This window comes from Lemur catta, chromosome 12 (assembly GCF_020740605.2).
Source record: "Lemur catta isolate mLemCat1 chromosome 12, mLemCat1.pri, whole genome shotgun sequence".
NCBI classification, from domain to species: domain Eukaryota; kingdom Metazoa; phylum Chordata; class Mammalia; order Primates; family Lemuridae; genus Lemur; species Lemur catta.
Window position 1 is genome coordinate 90,300,829 of NC_059139.1, and position 27,136 is coordinate 90,327,964.

At 40.2% G+C, this 27,136-nt stretch overlaps 1 protein-coding gene across 1 annotated transcript in view; it reads left to right on the forward strand.

The window, feature by feature from the left end:
• MEGF10 (multiple EGF like domains 10) overlaps positions 1 to 27,136 on the forward strand; it is a 114,149-nt gene that overhangs the window by 21,639 nt on the left and 65,374 nt on the right. Inside the window, exon 4 of the mRNA XM_045566023.1 lies at positions 16,021 to 16,113. Within this exon, the coding sequence (XP_045421979.1) occupies positions 16,021 to 16,113 (93 nt within the window). The remainder of the gene's footprint in view (positions 1 to 16,020; positions 16,114 to 27,136) is intronic.

Here is a 27,136-nt window from a genome sequence, read left to right on the forward strand (position 1 = left end):
GCCCTGCTCTAGTCCAGCTCCCATTCTCTTTGCCCCAGATGGCTTGTCTTCTCCTGCTGGCGGCTGCTGCAAAGGAAGGAACCATTCTGATGATTGTTTTTTGGGGGATAGACTTAAATCTATTGCCCTATTTTTATTAGATGGATGATATCAAATGCTAACTCCAAGTTAAAGTTCTAATGGGGACATTCAGGCGGTGTGGCTTGCAAGGAAGACAGAGGGAAGAGGTTTGGGTATTGGGCTGCCCACTCTGTTGCCTGGCAGGCTTGCGCTGATGGTGAAAGAGTAGCTCCCATGGATGTGCCCTGCCTGTCTTTGGCACTCGTTAAGAGAACTTTGGAACCGTAAATAAGAAGCCTTATCTCACACACACTGAACTGTATATGATTTCCTGTTCATAACAGAGAGAAGCGTGACAATTGATTACCAGAGCAGTGAATGAATATTCACAGCTGATTTTTAACTTGGCCAACTTTATGTAAAACTGAACTGGCTGTAGGCAAATAAGGAGCTGGAGCTCTGGTTGGTTGGTGTTTATATGAACAAGAGTTCCGTAGATGAACTTTACTCTTGTTTGAATAGCATGCTGCAGAAAGCAGTGGGTTTAAAACCTAAATTTTGGAGCAAGGGCTTAAAAACATATGCAGCTCACTAAGCCAGGGCTCTTCCTTCCAGGAGACAGCTATGCCACATAGGTGGCACCTGGGGGGCCACATTAGGCTATTTGCTATATAATCCATACATTTTTCCCTATTTCTTATTTTTTTGGTACTGGAATATTATATTATATTAGACTAGAATTAACAAAAAGCTTCCTTTTTGGGAAAGAGTGCCATCTCTTGAAAGTGGCTACTTTGAACATTGTGTTTAGAAGGATTCTGAGGTCATGTCTGGAGCAGAGTGACCCACTTATGACTTTTGCTATGGGATTGCAGCGGCAGTGGGTGGTGTGAGTGCCCCTCGTTTGCCACACCTGGATTAGTCTAGGTGGCATCTGATGACATTTTGGACTTCTTGAATCATGGAGGTATCAACTGAAGTTCCTGAATCATACACCAGGCCATGGGCTCTTATTCCATCCCTCTGTGCCATGTAACTGGGAAGTCATATTTACTGTTCCTGCTGTTGTCCCCAGGAAAAATTGGCTTCCTCTTTGTGAGCTGGAATATTTGTGAAGCTTAGCTCAGGATTATATTGTGAGCAGTTTGGTATAGGGCATGGAAAGGATGGTTTCTCAACAGTCACATTTTGCCTAGTGTCAGCCAGTGGGGGATCCGATTAGGAGAGGGGTTGGCAGGCTTGGGCACGTTGGCCAACTAGGCAAGGATTTGGGGAAAATCTGCATTGAAGGTACTTTCTCCTCCCACCTGGCGATTGTGTCAGGACACATTTATTAATGATTCTTTATCTGGGCTTTATGTCATTTTGGTCTTTTCTGGCTGAGAAGTGTAGCGCCCAGATATTTCAGTCTTAAAGAAGCTGGAGTGAGGGCAAGACACCTTGCTGTGGGCTGTGAAGGGTCATCTGTTGGCCGAGTGCTGTTTAAGGGAAAGCTGGGCTGCACTGGTGGATTTAGGGGGGCAGAGGGAGAGCTTAAGGAGAGGAGAGGAGCTCCTCTTTTTGACGTTTAAGGCAGCCAGAGCCTGCTGTTCTGGATTTGTTTGATTCTCACAGGCTTGTTTAATGATAAAGTTGTGATCTTGTCAAATATTTCCCAAAAGCTTTAGTCTATAGACTCTTTTAAGTAGACCCTTTTGAGCAGAGATAAAAGTGAGACAATCCTGTTAGGCTAGCCAGAGACCCTGACTGGCAACAATCAGATGATATGTTCCCAAATATACCTACCCCTGATGCCCTTCCGGCCACTGGCAGTGGATTTTTTCATGTTTCCATAGGGACCTGTACGCTGTTGCTATGGAGTCCAACTTGGTTCAGAGGAACCTACCAGTAAATACAGGGAAAGGCCCTTTGTCTCCATGCTGCACCCGCAGAAACTCCAATTTTCCCACACATCCATTGGAAGCCAGACTTCTGTTTTCCAGTTTTGGTCATTGGTTTCTGCTGACAGTGAAGATAGGAAATCTAATAAATAATGCAGGAAACCTTTGTTGCTTTATTTTGTTGCCAATGCTTGCTCACTATTTAGGATTTTATAAATTGAAACTATGAATTTAATTTTAAAAACACCCACTATGAATTCAAGATAGCCTAAATCTAAACAGATGGAAATCATATCTACTGTCTGTTTTTTTGCTTAACAAAGCCTGACTTTAGAGTCCCATGGGGACAAGGCCAAAAGGAAACAATGAAAAAATCCTTGCCTTATCTCTAGAAAATGAGTTCCTGAAACTGCAGTCTTTGCAGGACAGGTAGAATTGTTACAGGCCTGCTAATATATTCAGTCCCCTTGCAGGGATAAATAAAAGCCCAGAACTGAGCAGCAATTTTTATTGTACTATGGTTCAAATAGTTTTAGGGCAAAGTAATTTTAAAATAATGGAAAAAAGACATTTTGATCTAAGTGACCAACCACAAAACATTGACATGACCAGGTGCTGACAGAACTTGCGTTTTTTCAGTCTGGGCTAGTGACTGCCAACACTTTTACAGATAATCCAGTGGTGAACCTAGCGCATCCATCTGGGCCACACACGGAGATGCTAAAGGGAGGGAGGGAGGGAGAGGAGAGACTGATGTACTGATAGAATCAGCGCTGCACTGACACGTCCCCTGTTCCCTTCGGTTGTAGTACATCCTATGTTCCAGACCTATTTTTTTTCCCTTGACAACTAATTCTAAAAAAGGTTTGAAGGAAATCACCTAGAGCTTCAAGACAGTTACCACACAGAAAAGCAGACTCCTCTCCTAGGTCTCAGAGTGGGGCAACATCTCAAGGTGGGCCTCCCTGGCCAGCTGGGCACACTGGAGGGGCAGAGGTGGTTGTGGCAAGTTTAAAAAGATATGACAGCCAAACTAATGGGGGTTTAAGCTTAAAAACAATAGCTAAGTTAATTTATTATACTTAGCGTGGAATTGAGGGACATAAGAGGAAACGTGCCACTTAGTTGATCTAGGGAGGAGAATAGGTTTCCATAAACTTGGATCCTGGGCATTAGCTGTAGTTTCACGCCCCTAGTGTGAGCTATGGTCTGCAGAATTCACCGTTGCATTATCCCATTAGTTTAGTTAATGCCGTATGCTGAATCCCCTTCTTGAAGAGTTGCATTAGCCTGCAGTAAGGGCATGTCTCAAACTTACTTGACTGTGGTATCCTTACTCCTCTCTCCTTCAGTTTTTCCCCTAAGAACATGATGGAACTCATAGTTCTCAGAATCTACTTATTTGTAAAACACGGCTTTAAGGGATTTGTTTTTCTTTTCTATAAACTTAGACTGTGTAATTATAAATATTTATACTTTATTTGAGACTCTCTGGATCTTTAATTTCTTCTAAGAACAATTATATCTGTTGTAACAATTCAAGAAAGGGAGAGTTTTAACTGAGTTGTGGGAGGGTATAACAGATGCTTCTTTACCTTTGCTGTGGCTTGGAGTACGTCCCTGTTTTACTGGCCTCATTGATGGAGACGGCATCAGCCGGACCTCTCCAGATTTTGAACTGTTATCAACAGAGACATTCCATGGAAAACAGTTGTTCACCAAAAGTAAAGTTGTCCATAAGTATGCATATGAAGTTGCTCTTGATGTGAAATTTAAAATAGCTATGTGAATGATAGATTTGGCACTTGATACAGGGTCAAAAGCTAAAATTAAGGAAGAAGGACAATGAAGTTTAACATGTGACATGTCAAAGAACTTAAAAACCCTTTATGCTGTGTTCTTTTAGCACCATCACTGTGGTTTCACACAGTGCACCGACAGTCTGTGTTAGAGGTAGCAGACTGGCAGGCTGGATGATCTGATGTGTAAGCATGTTTTGTTTGGTTCACATGGTGTTTCATATTTTAAAAAATTTTAACATAAAACTTGGGGCTTTCATCTTCCATGGAAAAATCAGGCTATTGGTAACACTGGCTCGATAGACAGGGGACCGAAGGGAAGTCACCTCCTTCACACGAGCAAGTGCTCATATAGTCTTCCCAGGTCCCACCTGACTTGTGATACTTCTCTCTAAGTTATCCTGTGGCCCCTGAAGGCAGTTAAGTTTGTATTCCCTGGTTTTTGTGGTGAATTCTAGTAGCAAAAGCCCTGCTGCAGCTTTCTCTCAGACCCTTAATCCTCCTCCTTTTGAAGAAGTTCTACTGCCTAATGTAGACATTTGGTTTCAGGCTTCCGTCCTGAAATGCAAAGGTTCCTGACAAGAAAAATCTTAGCTGTTGTTATTCGCCATTGGCTCTGGGGTATGAGGACTCCATTTACTCTGAACCAGGGGTAGACAGGGAAAGAGAATGGGAAGAGCGTGAGGGCCCCTGAATCCAAAAGGAAATGTCTAAGGACCACCACCAAGGAGGGCGGAGGGGCAGGAACACTGAGTGGGAAGAGTGGTGACCCCGACTATGACCTTCACCACCCTCTTACCTCTCCCTAGGGCTGGCCTTTATTATTATTAACATGTGATTCAGATGTACTGGATGACCAGAAGCAAAGCATCTGGAGACCAGTGTCAGCACAGTACGATGAAATGAGGCAGACCGGGGAAATGCCATGTGGTGGAAAGCATGCTGTGGGGAACATATTTGTGAAAGAATTCCATGGCTCCGTAGAGAGTGGTTGGACCAAGAGAAATGCCATTCTAAAAACAGAAGAGCCTGGTTTGGCACTTCCTGTGCATAGAGTCATCTTGCTTTCCTCGTAGCCATAGACATGACAGGACTAGCAGGGAATTAAAATTTGTACCAAATGAAGTTATGTTCCTTTTGATTTCTTCTCTAAGCTGTGTGCTGACAATTTTGAAACCCTTCTCAAATTGAGTCAATTTGCAGTTGTATCATCAGACCTGTCGTAGGCTAAGTTGTTAGGAATTTGTGCTTAGGAAAACTAGAGTTTATTCCAAGTGCTTGTTACCATTTTGAAACTTTGGCCCATTAGAATCATGTTACTTATGTTACTTAAATCTGATTCAACCTAAAGAGACACAATGTGAGACATGGAGAAAATAGATAATGCCCATATAAGTGTGGAATTAAGCTAAAAACTCTTTTCATTTTCAAATAAATGAATAGGATTATGTGCTCCACAGATGGTATTTCAATCCCTTGTGTGGGATCCATTACAATAGCCTATTTCTACACAAACTGTATATTTTTTTCTGTATAAGTCATTTACTGTGTATAGAAAAAGCTTAGTGGAATGTTGCATTGTGATTTTTTTCGTATTAACATTTTCCAAATAGATATTTCTTGGGAGAGGCTGAAGACAGTACCTTCTTGGGCACTTGGAATGCCCAGCCACCAATGACCACAGACTCTCTTTGAAATTGCACAGTATGTACAGTATTTTAGGGTTAGCTCAGATTTTTTTTCTCTACCCTCTTGTATAGGCAGAGGGTTTTATGCCTCTCTCTGGATGTTCTCCTCACACTCTAGTTTTTTTTTAAACAGCTTTATTGAAGCAAAATCAACATGCAATAAATGCACATTTTTAAATGTGTAATTTGATGAATATTGACATGTGTATACAACCCTGAAACTCTCCCTTGACATGACAGTGAACGTAGGGAGCACACACTAGTGTTTCCTCATACCCCTTTGTAACTTCGCCCATCTACTTCTCTCTGTCCCCCTCTTTCCCAGGCACCATGGAGCTGCTCTCTGTCACTCAGATCGCTTTGCACTTTCTAGAGCTTAAATCAGTATAATCACACAGTACGTTCTCTTTTATGTTTGGCTTCTTTCACTCAGCATAATCATCTGAGATTCATTCCTGTCATCCTGTGCACCATTAGTTCACTCCTTTTTATTGTTGAGTTGTCTTTCTAATGTGTGGATACACCACAATTCATCCTTTTGTGTACTTACCACATTTGGGCTACTTTCAGGTTTTGACAACTACAAATAAAGCTGCTCTGAAAACTTATGTCCAAGTCTGTACGTAAAACATATTCTTTCATTTCTCTTGCGTAGTACCTGCCATGGGATGACTGAATTATTTGGTAGTTGTACACAAGTCTTCAGAGCTGCTTTACGTGTAACAGCCAAAAACTGGAAACAAGCCAAATGTCTATAAACTTTTTAAGAAACTGCCAAACTTGACAATTGGTTGTTCATTTTACATTCTCATTCACAATGTGTAAGAGTTTCAGTTTTCCATATCCTTGCCAACACTTGATATAGTCAGTATTTTTAATTTCAGTCATTCATATAGATGTGCAGTAGTATCTTATTGTGCCATTCATAATAGCATCAAAAAATGAGGATACATCTGACCAAAGGTGTGAAAGGCCAGTATACTAAAAACTAACAATATTGCTGAGAGAAATTAAAGAAGAATTGAACAAAACTATCAACCAACTTGACCTATTTGACATTTATAGAACACTCTACTCAACAACAGCAGAATATTATTTTAAATAGTTACAGATTTTTATCTGTAACCTTGTTAAACACTCTTATTATTTTTTTAGTAGCTTTTTTGTGGAGTCCATCAGATTTTCTACATAAATACAAAATAGTCTGTAAATCAAGGCAGTTTTACTTCTTCCTTCCCATCTGGATAACCTTTATTTCTTTTTCTTCCCTTATTATACCCACCGTAACTCTTACTATAATATGGAACAGAAATTGTAAAAGCAGGCATCCTTGTCTTTTTTCTGATCTTAGGGAGGAAAGAATTCATTCTTTTACCATTGAGTATAATGTTAGTAGTAGGTTTTCATATTTGCCCTTTATCAGGTTGAAGAAACTCCTTTTTGTTCCTAGTTTTCAGAGAATTTTTATCCAGATTGGATATTGGATTTTTCTAAATGCTTTTTTGAAGTATCTTTTGAAATAATCATACACATACACACATAAAAATTTTTAATACAACAAATTGTGTTGGTTGATTTTCAAATGTTAAACCAACCTTGCGTTCTTGCATTCCAGGAAAAAACCCCACCTGATTATGAAGTTTCTTTTATATATTATTGGATTTAATTCACCAAAGTTTTGTTTAGAATCTTTACATATATATTAATGACATATTTGAAAGTTTTTTTTTTCTGCAAATGTCTTTGTCTGGTTTTAGTATTAGAGTAATTTTGGCCTTATAGAATAAGTTCGGAAGTAGTTTGTCCTTCAATTTCCTTGAAGAATTTTTGTAGAATTGGTGTTATTTCTTTTTTTAATGTTTGATAGAACTCACCACTGAAACCATCTGGAACTGGAATTTTCTTTATGGTAAGGCTTTTATAATTTAATTGCTTTAAAATATATATGTCCTTTCAGGTTATTTATTTCTACTTGAGTAAGCTTTGGTAGTTTCTCCATTTTATCTAGGTTATCAAATTTATTGGTATAAAGTTGTTAATAACATTTCCTTATTTTTTAAAAAATATCTGCAGATTCTCTAATAATATCACCTCTCTCATTTCTGATACTGGTAATTAGTGTCTTCTCTATTTTTTTCCTGATAAGTTCAGCTGGAAGTTAACTCATTTTACTGATCTTCTCAAGAAACGAGGTCCTGTTTTCATTGTTTTTCTCTTTCGGTTTTCTGTTTTTTATTTCATGGATTTCTGCTGTGATTTTTATTATTTTCCCATTTTCTCCTTCCTTGGGGTTTAATTTACTCTTCATTTGTCAGTTTCTGAAGGTGGAAAATGAGATAATTTGTTTGAGACATTTTTTCTTTCATAATGTAGGCATTTAGTGCTGTAAAATTTCCCCAAAGTGCTGCTATAACAGCATTTCACAAATGATGACATGTTGTGATTTCATTTTAATTTATTTCAAAATACTTTCTAATTAATTTCACTTTTGATTTATTCATTGATTTATGAGTTATTTAAAAGTTTGTTAGTTTCCACATATTTGGGAGCACTTTCCACATATCTTGCTGTTCTTGATTTCTAATTAAATTTCACTGTACTCAGAAAACATGCTTTGTATGCCTTGAACCTTTTAAAATTTACTGAGACTTGTTTTATTTCTTAGAATATGATCTAACTTGGTGAATGTTCTGTGCATACTTGAAAAGGAAATTTATTCTGCTGTTATTGGGTGGCATGTATATAAATGTCAGTTAGGTTCAAATCTACTATATCTGTTCTGATTTTCTGTCCAACTGTTCTATCAGTTAGTGAGACTGGTTATTCAGAACTCCTAATTTAATTGTATCTGTTTCTCTTTGCAGTTTTTGAAACTCTGTTGTTAGATGCATAAATGTTTAATAGTATTATCTCATTTTGGTGAATTGAATACTTTATCATTATAAAGTGACCTTTCTTATTTCTAATAATAGCCTTTGCTGTGAAATCTTCTTTGTTTGATATTAATATAGCTACTTCAGCTGTCTTTTGATTAGTGTTAACATGATATGTCTTACTACATACTTTTAACATAGTTGTGTTTTTACATTTAGAGTGTATTTCTTGTAACAGCATATAAGTTGGTTCTTGCTTTTTTTTAAAATCCAATCTGAAAATCTGTCTTTTAATTGAAATATTTAGACTATTTACATTTAATGTGATTACTGATATAGTTAGGCTTACTTTCTGCTTATCCCATCTCTTCTTTGTTCCCATTTTTCTCTTTTCTACCTTCTTTTAGGTTGAATGTGTTTTATGATTCTGTTTCATCATCTTTGCTTATTAGTGATAACTCCTAGTTTTGTTGTTTTGTGGTTGTTTTAGAGTTAATGGTTTCCATACTTAACTCTTCTCATATTGTAATTTGAGTCAAAATGGTAATTCATGGAGAGAATCAGATGTGTATTTAATGGCAGGATTTTTAATTCCCTTCATATTTTTTGGCCATCTCACTTGGACTTACGTTGTGACACTTTTACTTCAAACATATGGTAGAAGTTCTGAGTTCTTGTATCTCCTCCTTATATATATGGGCCTTCAATTTATTCTGCTAGTATGGATGTTTATTTAATTTAGTAATTGACTCACCTGTAAGATCTCCCAAAAGAGCAGTGTATTAGTTAGGAATCATGTTTTGCTGCAAGAAATAGAGATCTGAAATATATACATCATAGGGGTCCTCATGTAAAGATAAGTCTGGAAGTCAGTGGTTTGTGGAATTCATTTATCCATGCAAAGAATTCAGAGTGAAGGGTTTCATGATTCTCTTGGCCCTTTCCTCAGAGTTACCAGGTGCGTTTTAAAGATTTAGCCATTTGTCCACACACCATCAAGCAGGAAGGAGGATAAGAGTTACAGGGAAGAGTGGCCAACAAAAGCTGCCTCACACTCCATTCTGCATGCATCCCATCACCAAAGTTGTATAACCTACTGCTTAGGCTCTGGGGCTCTTACCCCCAAGCCACCAGTGGTCCTCATCCATGGCATACTAGATGACTGATGAGTCATGGAGAGAGTGAGGGAGCACTAGGAATCTAGAAGTTTGCATTTAGTAAATATAATGAAAAAAACTCGGTATCTAAAATCCCTTTCCCTCCATTCCTGATAGGGCTTTCATGTCTCTTAAGAGCAAGTACTATCCAAGCAGTAAGTTATGTAACTTTGGTGATTGGATGCAAGGAGGAAGGAGCATGAGACAGTTTTGTTGGCCACTCCTCCCTGCAACTTTATTACAAAGGTGTCTACTCTCTCAGCTCAGATGTCCTCTCTTTGATGAGATCCTCCTTGATCTCACCTTGGTTGGCATTAATAGTTCCCTTTCCTCAGCTTCCGCAGTAGTTTTATGGTAGCTTTATTGAGATGTAATTCACACACCACACAATTGAACCATTTAAAGTGTAAAATTAAATGTTTTTTAGTATATTTACAGAGTTGTCACACAATTTTTGAATATTTTCATCATCCCCCCAAAAAACCTCTGTGCCCATTATCCACCACACATTTACCTGTGGTCCCTCCCAGCCCTAGACAACCAGCTAATGTCCTGTCTGTCTATATGGAGTTGCTTATTTGGACATTTTGTATAAATGAAATCATTCAATATGCTCTCAGTATTTTGCTCAAACCTGTGTTATTCCCCCTGCATTCTGCTCTGTGTTTACTGAATTTGATGGACCTCCATCTGATTTCCTCTGCAGACTGAGAGTTCCCAGTCTACCACCTTTTTATCCACAGTAGTGCCTAGGATTGCACGCAGTACTTCAGTAACTACTAAATTGAAAGAAACAAGAATTCCTTTTCTTTCTTATAAACAAGCATAATAGGATAGGCTGCAATGTAATGTTTGGAAATATGAAACAAAATTATTGCTGTCTGCACTGAACCTTATCATAGCAATTAGATTTTGTAGATAGTTTTCATATAATTAACCTCAGGCAAAAGTGTGGGAAGCATAAAGTTTATCTTGGAGGTCAACTCTGTTTACTTTCTCCCTCTTTCTCCTTTGAATCTTCTGACTCCAGACTCCTGCCCATCTGGTACCTGTGCCCTAGTATCTGACCTAGCACACTCTCTACCATCCTTCTCAATCCTTCTATCACCCCACTCCCATTATAACTCATCATGAGTTTTGGTCCACTGGGAGTCAGGGACCAGGGTTTAATCCTACTTCTGCCTTTAACACCATCTACAAATACTGGGGAAATTACTTCATTTTCCTAGTCTGTTTCCCTGTGAATGATGTTCAGTAAATGCACCTTTTTAAGTCTAAAAGTCTATGTTTCTCTGTAGCAACTCACAGAATAAATGAGAGAAAACAAGATCTGTGACTTGGCTCTTTATTCATAACATCAGAATAAAAGGAACTTCTGAGGAAAGATGGATTAGCTGGAAGGTTTGTGTTTCTATTGGACAGTTATTTTCAAGAGATACTTTGATCCTGGAAACATTTTCCAAATGGATTTAAAAGAATTTATTATATTATATCTTTTAGGACAATGGTATGCTCTGCCTTTGGAGATATAATTGGTTTACAAAGGAGTCTGTAGTCTGCCTATTCTTCCTTTTACCTTTTTGCCATCTCTCAGTGAAAGTGCAAAGGGAAACGTATGTGGCAGAAGAGAAAACTACTGAGTATAGTTAATGGCTCTCAGTATTAAAGCCAACTATTTACAAGTGAAAGGAGTGAGGTCCATGTCATTGGTAATGGGATTTAAATGGATTTAGGAACTAAGGCTGAAATAGAAGCCTAATTAGAGAAGATTCCAGGGTCGTCATGTCAGTCCTCACCTGTCGATCAGGCAGACAGACTGTCCACAGCTTTTACTTCAAAGGCATGGCCTGTTCTTCTCATCAGTGTCTCTTCCCTCCCAATTCTTGAGGGAAAAAGATGCCTTGGCTGCCCCTTGTAGCTTGATATGTCTGAAACGTGCGTTGAGATTGAGCTTATATCTGGCCTCTAAAAAAGGCTATTGAAAACTCGGAATATGATATTTAATGATTTTTTTTTAAAGATGGGTGGGAAAAAGAAATCATATTGTATAGATCGTTTTTGCCAGGCTTATCCTAGTTTTAATTGCCCTTCTAAAAATATGAAGAAAGGACGTGGATAGGGAATAAAATGACTATTCCCATTGATGAGAGAGCCACACTTATGGTATAATGGGTCCTTTGTACCTATCCTTGAGATCTAAGATGCTGAACATTTGCTAAGGTGGACCTCTCTTCCCCTTCTTTTCTAGTTCACTTTGGGGTTTTCTATAATACATGAAAACTTCATGTCTTTAACCTACCTTGGTTTCTCACGTGGAGTATGTTAGTCATGGAAACCCAGGACCTGGAGTCAGGGCATCTGGAGCTGCAGGAGGAAGGTGAGGCTGAGGTGCGATGGAGCTCAGCGGATCTCCTAGGGACGGGTGTGTCACTGGTGTGCCAGAGCTGGTATTTCCTCAACTTGGCGAGTTGGGACATCAGAGAGCATAGTGTTCTATGGCTTACTCTTCCTCCTCTGCTGCTTCTCTTTGCTCCTGTCTTCCTGAGGGTACCTGTGGGCAGTCCAGAGACAGTGGGAAAGAGCGTGGACCAGAGATGGCACTCGTGTGACAGAGTCTACTGCTGTGTGAAGATGCTGCACCATGGAAGTAGAATTTTGTAGTTCTTTCCTTTTAGACTCCATCCCAACAATCTTTCTCATCATTAGATCATTCTTCCACTTCAGGCTTCAGTGCTCAGAGGTGATTCCATTGGCTTTAGCTTTAATTAAGAATAAAGAAGTCATTAGGAAAGCAGATTCCCCCTTCAGGCAAATTTGTTTTCTGCTAATGACCTAGCCACATTTTGTTTCAGACTTTGGCCAAATGTTAGTTCAAGGTTTTTGTAAAAATAATCTACATTTTGAAACTACCAAGGCCGGGCGCGGTGGCTCACGCCTGTAATCCTAGCACTCTGGAAGGCCGAGGCAGGTGGATTGTTTGAGCTCAGGAGTTCGAGACCAGCCTGAGCAAGAGCGAGACCCCGTCTCTACTAAAAATAGAAAGAAATTATCTGGCCAACTAAAATATATATATACAAAAAATTAGCCGGGCATGGTGGCACATGCCTGTAGTCCCAGCTATTCGGGAGGCTGAGGCAGGAGGATCACTTAAGCCCAGGAGTGTGAGGTTGCTGTGAGCTAGGCTGATGCCACGGCACTCACTCTAGCCCGGGCAACAGAGCAAGACTCCGTCTCAAAAAAAAAAAAAAAAAAAAAAAACTACGATCATGAGATTTTTTTCCATCTATTATAATTCATTGGACTTAGTAGAATTCATTTCATAAAACACAAAGTTTGCACTATCAGGAATGAAATCTCCAGCAACCTCAAAACATTTGGAAGCAGGACTCCTTTGATTCTGTACATAGAAATTTACTTATTATCTTTTCTTTTTGAGTTAACAAAACAAAAATAACAAAAAAACAGTGGATTGAGATTTAAGCATATGCAGTTCAGATTCTTAACCCTCTGAAACATATGCTTAATTTATCATGCATTCATTTACCCATCATCATAAGTGTTATCTTGATATTGGAGGAAAGATGCTAGGCCTGCTTGCTCATGCTTAGCTTCCTTACTTGTTGATTCAGTTGCTACAGCGGAAATCATTTTGGGTCACGCTGGGGTTAAGAGCCAACATAACCACAGCTAAAACCAGATTTTAATCTGCACTCTCTATGGTAACCATGCATGTGAAGGGAGTAGTTGGTGGGGAGAGAAAGAAGATGAGTGGTAAAAGTCAAAAGAAAGAGGAGGAGTGAAAAAATGAAAGAATAGAAAAGAAAGAGAAAACAGCAAATTGACACCTGTCCATAGACGACCCCAGGCATCCTCCTCTCATAGGCAGCCCCTTCCCAGACGGGTGCGAAGCCCCTGGTTGCTCTGATGGAATCCGGCTTCCTGGGAACCCAGAAGTTTTCAGATTCTCAAATGGTGGAATTGTTCCGTTAAATGAGATCTTATATGGATGCCCAAGTTATAAAAACAAATAAAACAGTCTTTTATTAATGTAAACTTACCATATAAATTAACATTTATAACATTTCTTTAGTATAAAATTAATTGGTGAGAACTGCATTATTAAATACAAAAATGTGAAATTCAAGGATATGGGTGACACTTCTTTTCATTACTTCTTTTCACCACATCCAATTTCTGTGTTTTGTTTTAAATGCACAGGATTAAGGAAGTCTTGTTTCACATCAAAGGCAAATAGTATTTAATTTGTGAAACTTCTAGGGGTATGCAAACAGAATTTTAAATAGCTTTAACGTCTTGAAGGGGGAGGAATTGGTAAATTTGGGTCCGAAGGCTGATCGCCAATTACAGCTGCACACATGGGTGTCATGGGTACAAAGTGAGGCAGAGCCCCTCACCCTGACATACGCACAGTGGGTGCCGGCACTCTGTCTAAGGCGAGAGTCCCATGCCCACGTGCTGCCATGTAACACAGTGTGCTAAGTGCTCTGCGCTGAGACCCAAGATTTCTGTGGCATTTAACTGAGCTTTGCACACTTGAGTATGGTAGCTTGCTGGCTTTAGGTGTGTGCATACGTGAATTTTAAAGAAAGAACAGAACTACGGCCTTACAGATGAATGACATCTACAGATTCAAACACATGCATAGAGATGGAAGGAGACACCGAACCCTGGGGTCAGCACGTATTGAATTAACTCAGCAGCAAAAGTCAACACAGTGTAGGGCTATGCATGTGCTTGTATGTTATAGGCAGGTTCTGATTTTAATTACAATTAAATACATAATTGTCTGAATCATATATTATGAGGTTGCTAAGCACTTCCCTGGAACTCTAGTGTCAGAAAACTCTACCCTGGGTGAGGGTCCCATTCTCCCCAGGCCTAGTATCCCTCGTCAAATTGCCTGGGTGCTAAAGAATTATTCTGGTGACAGCAAGACAGCTTATATTTCCTGAAATGCATGGTCACTTTATGTCATTGTGGTGTCCTTTACCTGGTTATTTGTGACAAATTTATACTTTTCTTTAGATTATTCTTGGCTAATTCTGAGAATAAAACTCCAACACCTTAATTTGATTTTCACGATCTTTCTCTACTTTTCCAAAGCTATTGCCCAAAGCACTGCACCCCCACAAGAGCTTCTCATTTCCCTTTGTTTTTCTTCTTTCCACTTGATTTTGCTGCTTCTTCATCAAAAATGCTTTTCCCTTGTATCTCTTCATGCCTAGATCTTCATGATCAAGACCTTAGAAGTGATCATCATTTTTGGTCCAGCAATATATATATATATATATATATATATATATATACACACACACACACACACACACACACACATATATATATATACACACACACACACACATACACACACACCGCGTATGTGTGTAAAAGCATGCAATAGTGTATAAATCATATAAATGAATATTTAATGACATGGAAATATTATTCTCATTATGTTAAGTGGAAAAACAAATTGAAAAATATGGTTCTGTTTCTTTTCTGAGTAGAAAAATATGTAGGAGAAAAATTCCTGAATGTTCTACAACCACAAAAATGTTACTATTATAGTTTGTGGAACTAGAGATGAGGTTTATTTTACTTACTGATATTTTATGTTTGGACAGTAAACCTGTTTTACTTTTGTAATCAGTCATACATTAATAAACTGCATCTCTAAAGTACAGAGTACCTTACACCACCCTTAAATAAAATTTTAGAATATCTGAACCCAAAACTCTTCCAAGTTGTTTTCACAATTACTCATATGTCCAGGTATTCTAAAGAATGTTTAACCCATGTAGGTGGCCCTAAGGTTGACAATAATGCAAAGGTTCCACACAGCATATTTTTGAGGTCTGTTTCTATTAGCCAACTGAACCGTGTTGTTGGAAATCATCAAACTGTCTATTCACTCATGTCTGCAATGATGCCCCTGCCTCCAGGCACTGGGTACACCTAAGATTTTCATTAAGGAAAGAGGAATTGAGATTTAATACTTCCCAAAGATCTAGATGACATTTTTAAATATCCTCCTCAACAAAAAAAGAGCATGCAGTTCTGCTGTGTCATAGTTGTGAATAACATGTCCACAAAGGAACGTGACTGTTGTTTCTGGTGAATTTATTATGCAAAGGGAATTACGTCTCGGTCCATTCTATCATTCTGGAGTCCTGATCGTGCTTTGTGGTTTGTTTCTCCACATGTGCTCCTTCCAAAACAAAGAGGGTATGTTTGGTACTCATTGATACTTTTTTAAAAAAAGTGAATTAGGCAATTTTCCTTTAAATTTCCTTCCTAATTCAGCATGAAGTAGAATAAAATAGTAGAAATGATGGAATTTATTTAGAGATACCGCAATAAGAAGGGGAATTGTTTGGTAATGCAGCAGAATGTTAGAGGGCTGAGGAATGGATTGAAGAAAATTATCAAGCATGCATGTTGTTTTTAAGTGATACTTGAGACTGGGATGTGCAACAGCTGTGTTGTTGGCTTTTTTTTTCTTGTGCCAACTTTCTTTATTTGATTGATTTTCTCTCTGACAGCCCACTGTGCTGATAAATGTGTCCATGGTCGCTGTGTTGCTCCAAACACCTGTCAGTGTGAGCCTGGCTGGGGAGGGACCAACTGCTCCAGTGGTAAGTTTCCACCTGCTGTTGTCTATCCTGGGATGTTTTGCTGTATGAGCCCCTTGTCTGCAGCTGACCCTGAACCAAGCTTTTCCTCTTCAACCCTGTGCACAGCAGGGTGTTGATTCCAAATTCAGTCATTTGTACTGTTCCTTTTAAATCTGTACGTGTATTATGTACAGAACTGTTGTTAATTGGGTATAAAGAGAAGTACTTGGATTGAAATTTCAACAATCCGAGGCTCATGCTTCTGTGCATGTGAATGCATTTTCCAGAGTAGTGTGCACAACGTAGATTCTGTACTTCAGCAAGACAGCTGTGGTAACATAGCCATTATATTTTAACTTCTGTGTTTACCTGATGATTTATCTGAAACGCTTTCTTGGAGATTAAATTTTACCACCCATTGGTCTTAACTCAGAAATAAAATTGGTATTTTTGATGTTAACATAACTATTAATATTTGTCTCTGCATTCTGAGATGTAACTATTGAACACTCGCTCAGATAACTTTTGGGAGAAATATTTGTGATAAATGAAAGTTCCTGAGCATTTTGGTGCTATGATTTGGTACAAATTATAACATAGTATGTGATTTGTCCCGATTATGTTAGAATTATAAATTCTAAAATGATGATATTTTGAACTATAAGCAGGCTTCACCAAAAATGCTGTATTCATTATTTTGAAGATGAAATGATGGAATGTCATGTGATACAGTTGCTTTTCTAAATTTCACAGTTAAAACTTAAATCTTCTGGTTAACTTGTTGCTGCACACATAATTGCATCCACTTCCTGTTCCTTTATGCTTCTTTTTTTGCCTTGAGAAACATGTAAAAGAATTGAAGTGCAACTAAATTGTAAAGCATGAAATGTTACATTTTGAAAAAGGAAATAATAGTTTTTAAAAATTAGCAAGTTCTCATGACAGCACAAATTTGTCTTCATTGCTACCAAATAATTTTTTGAAACTGGTCCGAAAGGACTTTAAGCTGTCTAGATAAGCTAGTTTTATGAATTTTCACTTGCTTACTGTGGAGTTGGGGAGATTACTCTTTATCTTGTTAGGACTGCTTGTCTCGGACTTGTGATCTCTTGGCTTTCCCTGAAGCAGCATCTCCAGGGGAAGGCCTTGTGCGGTCTGTGCACAGAACGCTTGGTGTGAAAGAGCCTTTTTATTGTACCTTAGACAGGGGGGGCGAGAGAGAGAGAGAGAGAGAGAGAAAGAGAGAGAGTGTGTGTGTGTGTGTGTGTGTGTGTGTGTCTTTCTGCCCCTGACAGGCTTCTCAATTCCAGTGGATGACTGTCTTGCTGGGTTTTGTTTTGCTTCTGTCGGAGATCAGGAGGAGAGTGGGCATTTTGTTCACACGCCATTGAGGCAAAATGTTTGGGATGTGGGATTTGGCTCATGTCCATTTTTCTGGCCGACTGACCTCAAATGCAATGTTGCTTTCATTAACTTTTCCAGCTTAAAAATCAGTTGTGCCTAGACGTTTTGAAGAAAAATAACATTATTATAAACTAGTGGGAAAGGGGTGAGTGGGTGTATTCTTCATTTGAAAAATGAGGTTTATTACTAATTCCAGGGTAAGAAGCTAAGGAATAATTTCAGTTGTATTCATACTTTGTCTCCTAAGAACTGCAGCCTACCTCAAGCTAAGGGATCAGACTGAAGAGTTTTTGTGTAAGCAAAACAAAAGCCTACATGGGTTTCAGACTCTCTAGAACTGATTTGGGCCTTCTAGAGCATAAACTGTTGCTTTATTTACTGGCTTTTGAATGAAGACTCTAGAATTCTGGGAACATATGTTCTTTTAATATGGGAGATAATATTGAGGCAACTTTTAGTTTGTTCTCTACAACTCATGTTTTAGATTTATAATGAACAAAAACATAAATAAACATGAACAGATGTCTGAAGTCTTTAAAGATGTTCAGAGAAAAACATCTTTGTACCTTTTTTTAGGTGCATAAAAAATGGTATTCTAAGCTGAACTACTCACTGTGTCTTGCCACCTGGGTTTTGTCTGTGGCAGTTACCCTAATATCAGGAAATGTATAATTTTGTTTACTCTTGGCCAGATAATTCTGGAAACAAAAAGTATGCTCTAGTAATCTACTATGTGTCAGAGTTAAAATGGCCTAATTTCCAAGGACTCTATTTCTATTTAACCTCCTCTCTGGTTATTGTTATATATAAATTTGATGATGTGTTAGAACCATAAAATGATTGCTTTGATAATTAGACTGGTTCCTTATATCAGTCACGGTCCAATCAGGGTACAGAAACCACAGTAATATTTTTTTAATAATGCTGTTATTTGGGAACAATTTTAGATTTACAGAAAAGTTGCAAAGATAGTACAAAGTTTTCCCATATGGCCACGCCCAGTTTCCCCCATTGTTAACCTCTTAAATTACCATTTGTTAGTCAAAGCTGAGAAACTTCCATTCGTATGCTACTATTAAACTCCAGATGTTATCTGGATTTCATCACTTTTTCCATTAATGCCCTCTTTTTGTTCCAGATTTCAATCCAGGCCACCATGCTGCATTTCACTGTCAAGTCTCCCCAGCCTCCTCTGGTCTGTGACAGTTTCTTAGACTTTCCTTGTTTTTCATGACCTTGACAGTGTAGGGAAGGACTGGCCAGGTACCTTGCGGAAGGTCCTCCAGTTTATATTTGTCTGGTGTTTTCCTTATGCTTAGACTCTGGTTATGACCTTTGAAAAGAACACCACAGAGCTGAAGTGCCCTTCTCGTCACACCACACCATGGTATTCACAGGGCATCACTGATGATGTCATCACTTTAGCCTTCATCACGTGGCTGAGGTGGTGTTTGCCAGGTTTCTCCACGTGAAGTTACTATTTTCCCCTTTCCCTACTCTATTCTTTGGAACCAAGGCACTATGTCTAGCTCACCCACAGGGCTGAAGGGCAGGAAGTTAGCTAGCTCCGTATCTTTGAAGGAGGAATATCTGCTTACATTATTTGTAATTCTTCTGTAAGGAAGATTTGTTTCTTCTCCATCTATTCCATCATTTATTTACATCAATGTGGACTCATGTATATTTATTTCGTATCTTGGACTAAAAGCCAATATTACCTAATTTATTTTATTGTTCAGATTGTTCCAGCTTTGGCCATTGTATCCTTTTGACATGCTTCATCTTTTTGATTTTGAGCACTTCCTTACTTTCTGATACCACAAAATACTCTGGCTCATCTTGTATTTTTACTGCCCCAGCCCTAGAGCCATTTCTCAAAGAAGCCTTGGTTCCTTTTACTGGAGGGTGATATTTAGATCACTAAGATCTGGGTGCTGGAGATGCTCATTGTTACTGGGACATACAGTCACTTGAAAGGAGAAAGTTTAATATAAAGAATTATTACCTAACTGTGACAGGAGATTGGAGCAATGAGGGATTGGCTAGTAAGCAGACAGAACTCTAAAGAATATAAGAGGCAGCCACTACCCCTAGAGCTGAGACAGAAGCCCAAGGAGGAAGTGCCACTAGGCGTGCGATCCAGACCTGTTGGAGAGGGCACAGCCACAGCTCCCTGAATGGCAGAGAAGCCGCGTGGTGCTGCTGTAGCAGAACTTGCTGGAAATCTGCCCTCTGGAACTTGCTAGAAATCTGCCCTATGGGATACTTGAGAAAGCTCTTTATGGAAAAGTGTCTCACTGGAAGCACTCTGCTACAAAAACGGGAAGTTGTTGGCTGATAGGTGCTGCTAGCCATAGTATGTGAACTCCAGGAGCTGAATGCTAGAGACGCTGTTCATGACAGGAGCTGGGTGCTGGAGAAGCCACTCGTGCTGCAGAAACAGGGTGCTGGGCAGGCTGTGTGTGCGTTAGGAGCCTGGCACCAGAGAAGCCACGGGCACTGTGCTCACACTGCAGGCTGGGTGCTGCCCTGACGGGATCCGCTGAGCTAGCACACTGCAGCTAGGATGGAAAATTCCCTCCTTCTGCAGTGTCTCTCCAGCGCCCTCTACTAAACATGCTTAACCTTCAGCCAGTTAGTGAAGGAAAAATTTTTAAAGGGCCCATATCCATTTTTGTAGAGCAGGCAATGAAGGATAAATTAAGAGCTGAAAGGCAATAAATTGGTAACTGTTGCAGTCCACTCATTTGATTATTCAGCTCTTATATGCACCCTTCTACACACATTTACATTCCTGTCCATCAACAAAACAACCCTGCATTTCCACCTAACATGATACAGCAGTTCATTATACAAGTAAAGACAGTCCCACGAGGAGATGCAATTCCCAATGGTCATTGCATCTGTTGATGACTATATGAATTTTTTTCAAACTCATTGTTCTACTAACTATTCTGTTTCCTTGATACTAAAGTTAACTTCCAACAACTTGTATATAAAATAAAATAAAAATGGGAAAAAAGAGGAGAAAAGAAAATAGCAAATAAAAATAAGCATGTACATATAACAAGCAAATAGAAAATATTAAAAGCTACTGCAGACTTCTTTTCTGTAATTGGCCACAGGACTGTCATCGATATCTACGGCTCCCTTCTTTCATTCCCTATTTCACATTTCTGCCGTCCTCAACCTGAACCTCAGTTCCTTAAGGCTTTTTACCTGATGCAGTGACTCAAACCTTCATTCCTGAAGAGTTTGAGTTCCCACATGTCCTGCTTTTTTTTGGTTGTTGACATTCGCTGTTAACCCGTACTACTGGGCGTGGAAGTATGAAGAGGTAGGTGCTCCACAGAATCCCTGCGTCCAGACCTGGTTCTCCTTTCCCCATGTGTGGCAGCAACACAGTTTTCCCTGTGCTAATCAGGATCGATCAGTCCAGCCACTCCTGTGAATCTAAAATGGCCAGATGGTAATAAATTGATAGCTATCACACACAGCCATCATTTTTACTTACAAATGCCTTCAAATGTACAGTTTTACAAAGGCTTCTCTCTGAGATTTGTGTGACTGTTTACCTTGGCCGTGGAGAGAAGGGTTCCTACCTATGAGGCAGTCAGTGTTCCTGGGTCTCAGTGTTTCTCTGTATAAAAGCCAGGTATGTCAGAGAACTGCACAAAGTTTGTCCTCCTGGAATGAAATCATGATATATTTGGCTAGACTTAGACATATTGCTTCTTTTTAAATTTGATTAAAATGATTTTTTAAAAAAGCACACACATATTTTACCTTTATTGGCATCCTAATGTGTACTCTAGCCTGTATGAGTGAATGCCATTAATCTCTTACCTCATCTCCTTCTTCCCTCCCCTCTTCCCTACTCTCTCTTTCTCTCTCTCTCTGTTCTTCTCCCATCAATCTGTCCGTCCATGCATCAAGCCTCTATGCCTTCTCTCCTCTCACGGGGTGACAAACAACTCCTGGAGCACAGGGGCCGTGTGTTATTAATCTCTTTAGCCTTCACTGTGCCTGGCATGTGGTTGGAGCACAGTAAATGTTCCATTTAATTAGATTGAATGAACTGTTTGGTTCTATATGATTCTGAGAAGGTCATTCATGTGTTCATTTCGTGAACTTTCACTGAGTGATTACTGTGGCACTGTATTGGATGCTGGGGGTAAGGGAACAAATGGGGAATGGGTTCTGGTCCCACAGAGCTCACAGCTTGGGAGAAAGGTATAGATAAGTGTAAGGAAGAGAATAGCCTCAGAGAGGAAGTAGACTGAAGAAAATTGAATGGAGTTGGATAAGACAGTGAAAGGTCTTCTGAGCGGAGAGGGAAAGAAGGCCTGAGTTTACTGCTGGGGACAGAAATCAGATTGCTCCGGGGTGAGGAGCAGTGAAAAATGATGACAAAGTGTAGACTGCTCTTTCAGGCACTTCTCTGAGAAGCCAAGGAGAGGGAGCAAAGAAATAGGGAATTGGTAAGAAGTACATGTAGGGTCAAGAAAAAGGTTTTTGAAAAATCATATTTTTTTGGACATGTTTTAAGATGGAAAAAACGCCGAGGCTGAGAGAATGGTGAAAGAAATGACACAGAGGCTGGAGACTGAGTCGAGACAGGGGGTCATTTAGTCGGGGGGACGGGGCTCCTGAGGAGGCGGCGGGGAGGTGGGAGGGGCCCCTGAGCGCGGACGGGGCCCTAGCGAGAAGCAGCACTTCCCATTCCCGACAGAGAGGCCGGGCGGCCGGCGGATGCGGGTGCGTTTCTGGGCGGCAGCAGCGCCGGTGCGCAGTGGGGGAGGCTCAGCAGTTTGTATTCGATGACTGTCTTGTCCTGGCAAACTGGCGGGAGGGATAGACCGCCGCTGCCGAAGGGAGAAGTGGGGTCGCACTGGTGTGAGGATGCCAGCAATGGTGCAGCTTTACCGAGTGCGCAGCGGGTACCCAGCGTCACCGTAAGACTTACAGGAATCACCGTGCAGTTATTGTTCCCGCTTACAGACGAGGACATGGAGGTGCGGAAAAGCTCGGGGCCTGCCTGAGTTTGTGCAGCCAGAATGGCGGAGCCAGCCTGGCGTCTCGTTCAGAGCCGGTGACCTCAGCCACAGTGGCGAGCACGGTGCCCCCCGCAGCTGGAAAGAGGCTGGGTGGAAGTGACCGAGTCTGCAGCCGGGAGGGGCGCAGGCAGGGCGGCGGCACAGGACAGAGATGTGCATAGTCAGTCCCCTGAGAGATGCCGAGGGCACCCTGGACCTTGGAGACGGCGCATGGATAATGGCACCCATCCGGACCTTCCTCATTTGTGACGTTAAGCGTGTTGGGCCAGATTTTATTTATGATTCCTTTCAAGCCCGAGATTCTGTCTGTGATTTACGTTAAGATATATGTACATGCAATTCCTGAGATTTTCTTTGCGTTGGAAACTCTTTAAACCTTTTGAATGAATAGCAACAACACGTTTGTTTTCTTAACCTATATAATCCTATTTGTAATTTTCTAAATGTCTGTAGAGAAGCTTATTGCGCTTGTGGTTACAGGGCGCGCAAATGGGAGAATCCTAACTCAGCAGCCAGCAAATAGTTTTCAAATGCTTGTCCCTCAGGCTTTTTGCTTTTGACATTAGTACCAGAAAGAGGCAAAATGGAAATTAATTTTGGTCTAGAAAATCCAAACGGGCGTTTTATTTCGTCTGGCTAAATGTACTTGCAAGTAGTAAAAATATGCCCAGGAGGCAAGACTAGCTCGGACATTTTCGGTACAATGCGAGGGACACTGGTCACCTTTTGTGTGACATGGGCATGCCGCGCGGCGTGCAGCGAGTAGGGAGACTTTGCCGCAGGGTAATTCGCACGGGGAACCCGCGTGAAGGCTACTACAAGCCGGAAATGGCCAGGCACAAAAGCTGGCATATTTCTCAGCAAGGTCTGCCGTAAAGGTCTACTGACCGGCCACAAGGGTGGGGTCGATGCTGTCTGAGGAGAGAAGACACCGGGAGCCTCGTCCTCACTGCGAGGCGTTAGCACGCCCAGCACACTGTCAGGACTACTCTAGAAATCAGGCTGGTGGAGCAGCCAGAGTAAAAGTGGATCATTTGGGTTCACTGGCATGGGGGACAGGACACTGACCATGGGGGAAGGACTGAGCTCGGAGTGGCTCATCAGAACTGTCGCAAAGGTAGTTTCACTGACAGACCATCAAAATAGTTTGACAGAGGTTACAGACAGGAGCTGCTGATTTTGCCTTTTTGAAGGAGTCCAAAATCTGGGCTGTTCTTGGCCACTTTCTGGGGGGCAGAGAACCCCCCCATCCCCCGTGGTGGAATGGAGTTGCCGTTGTCCTAGCCGCTCTGCTTTTGTGATTTTTCTGTGCCTCGGTTTCCTCATGCTTTGAGTAACGGTAAGAGCACCGCCTTGTGTGCTGGTGAGGACTGAAGACGCAGGGCCTGCTGAGTGCCCAGCCTGGCAGCATCGGCAGGGCGAGGAAACACTGCTGCAGCTCCCCGTGTGACAAACACAGCTTCCACCACACTTGCACACACCCCGGTCTGGACTGGACAGTGGATGGGGCAGCTCTTTGGGGACATCGCATCTGGTCCCCCAGGCCACATCTTTCTTTAAATAGAGCCTCTCTTTGTCCACGGTTGCTTGCTGAGAGGTTCCCAGTCAGAAGCCCTGATGAGGTTGCTGTTGTGTGTGCATTATTTCCACCCTCTGATCGCGGATGTCCTCACCAGATGAATTCGTGTCTGGTTATTTTGCTTCTGGCACTGTGAGACTACTATAGACATTTACATTACTCATGCTAGTGAGCTGTAAAGATACGTCTGGGCTGTCATGCTGTTTAACTCCGCTCCATATCATTCATTGATTTTTTTCCCCTTTTATTTTTTTCACTTTGTGCAATATTCATCTGTAAGCAAGTTTTGTTGATTGAACTCCAAAATATAACCCAATCTAACCTCTTTTCACTATCTCGACCTCTGCCACTTAACCTAAACCACATCCTCTCTAATTTGGTGATTCCAGTAGTCACCTTGCTGGTCTCTTATTCTTCCTCAGGCTCCCTAGAGTCAATTCTCTGTATTTAGACCAGAGTGATCCTGTAAAAATGTACTTCAGAACATGCTGTTCCCCTTCCCAAAACTGCCTGGTGTTTCCCACTGTAGTTGAAATAAACTCCAAAGCCTTGACCGTGACCCAAGTCCTGCATGATCTACTTCCCTGACCCCTTCTCAGCCCACTACTTTTCACCACACCGCTTGGCCTCCGCCTTTCAGTTTTGGAACACATTAGTTGCATTTCTGCCTTTGCACTTGATATTTTCTCTGCCTGGAATAATACTCTTCTCCCTGGATCTTTCCATGGATGTGGTCTGTAGGTCAATTAGATTTCACCCTGAGAGTCACCACCATAGAGACACGTTCCCTGACCTCCATATGCAAAGAGTCTGCCCCTGTTACTCTGTATCACATCTTCTTTTTAAGTATTTTTTTATGGCACTTTCTGCAAATGTTTGATTTGTTTACTTTTTATTTTTTTGTCTGTCTTCTCCTCCAGGATATAAGCTGCATAAAAACACGAATTGGGTCTGTTTTATTCACTACTGTTTAGCTACCTCTTAATGTCTAGCGCAGTGCTGGGCAGGCAGTAATGCTCAATTATTATTTGTGGAAGGAAGCAATAAAGGCACACATGTGCCAGGAGCAGTGATCGATATAAAAATAAGGTATGAGAGATTAGTAAGACTCTACCTCTTCTTTCCAGGGGCTTTCAGTTTAATACAGGAGCTGAAGTATGTAAACAAATAGGTGAAGCATTGGGAGAAGCCAAGGAGGAAGGAGCCAAAGGTCTTCTAGAGAAACGGCATGACTTGAAGTCGTTCCTGCATTGGTCTTAAGGTTGCATAGGCTTCTGTGGCTTCAGGATTCATCTTGGTTATGTGCAATGTAAACACATTCATTCTCGATAACTTGGCAGAAGATTCCTTGCCCATAAACTGGCAGCTGCAATGAAATTGTAGAAACCAGACCAGATGTATTAGATGTGGTTTCCATGAACTTCGAGGAAAATATGGATCTGGGAGCTCCTCATCCTCAAGATAGCCTAGATTGTAGTGTAAGCATCAAGGTTATTACTAAGATGGGGGAGTAACTTCTGAAACGGCGGCCTCATGTCTAAGCAAGGTGTTTAAAAGTCAGCCTTTATTTGAACGGAGAATGCTTAATGATTTTGCCATCTAAACTTTTGCATTATTACTTCCCCAGGTGGAAATTTTGTACGATGATATAGAACTTAGCTATTATTTTGTACCCAAATAGAGTATGAACAGTAAGAAATTAGGCAAAGAAATTCAGACTACAAATTATTTCAAATCACATAGCAATGAGGAGAATTTCATTAACCTTTTTAGACTCCTCTTTTATCAAATAAATAGCAGGAAATAACTTAAGCCAGTTTTTTAAAAATGTTCTTACAAGGAACAGAAATATTAGCCCATAGATCTTTATAATTTCTTTCCTATAAACATATAAGAGCCATTTTCTGACTGTGGTATCGTGCTCGCGGCTGTTGTGTTTGGAGGAAGGATGAGAGCTGGTCCTGCAGACTCACCTGCTACCTTCCCTGTGTTCAGGCTCTACTTGATTTTAGCAGAACTACGTATATCTTGTCTCGGGGGTGATGTTGTCAATTGGCTGAAATTAAGTGTTCTGGTTTATTTTATAATCCAGTTTATTTCATGGCTGCATCTGATATCTTATTTGACTGCGTTAAAGAATTTTTTTAAATATTTGAAAATTTACTCAGGGAAAAATTTAAAAAAATCTAATCACTCTTTTTCCTTCTTGATCAAAATATTTTTTAAATTCATACACAACCTAGTTAATTTTAAAGAGTTTGAACATTTGTGCCCATAGCCTGGAGCAAAGGAAATGTGCTTGAGATGTCTAAAACTAAAAAGGGTAGAAAGTAATACAATGATAATATTTATCCTAGCCATAAAGATTATTCTAGTAAATAGTAGAGGTTCCAAACATCGCTCTTGGCCCACAAATGAAGGGTGTCATCTTACAATTCTATGAAAATCAAGTGGTTTTACCATTTACTACTGTTGCACAAGACTAGTGGAGGTAACTTTTAAAGAAAGTTTAAATGTTAATGAAATTGATTTGAATTTGATGTTAGTATATAACTGGGAATTTTTGTTCATACATTAAAGAAAAGCAGCCACTTTAAAAAAAATAGAAATTCAAGTGGTAAAATTAGTAATACATAAGCAGATTTATCCATGCTGTAGATTAGTTCTTAGAATATTTAGACCACAACAAAGTTTAAAACTTCTTTAAGACAGAGGACATCATAAGCAAAGTTAAAAGAGAAGCCAGAGATTCGTAAAAGATTTTTGCAACATATAAAACAGACAAATTATTATATAAAAATCTGTAAAGAACTTTTACAAATCAATAAGGAAAAAAATTTCTGAACTTTAGAATAGGCCAAGGATATGATAAGGTAATTCAGAGAGGAGGTAACCTGATTGGCCAATAAACATGAGAATATGCTTATCTTTGTAATAACGGAAAAGTATGTAATACAGGAACAAGACGTCATTTCTCACCATCAGATTGGCAATGGTTAAGAAG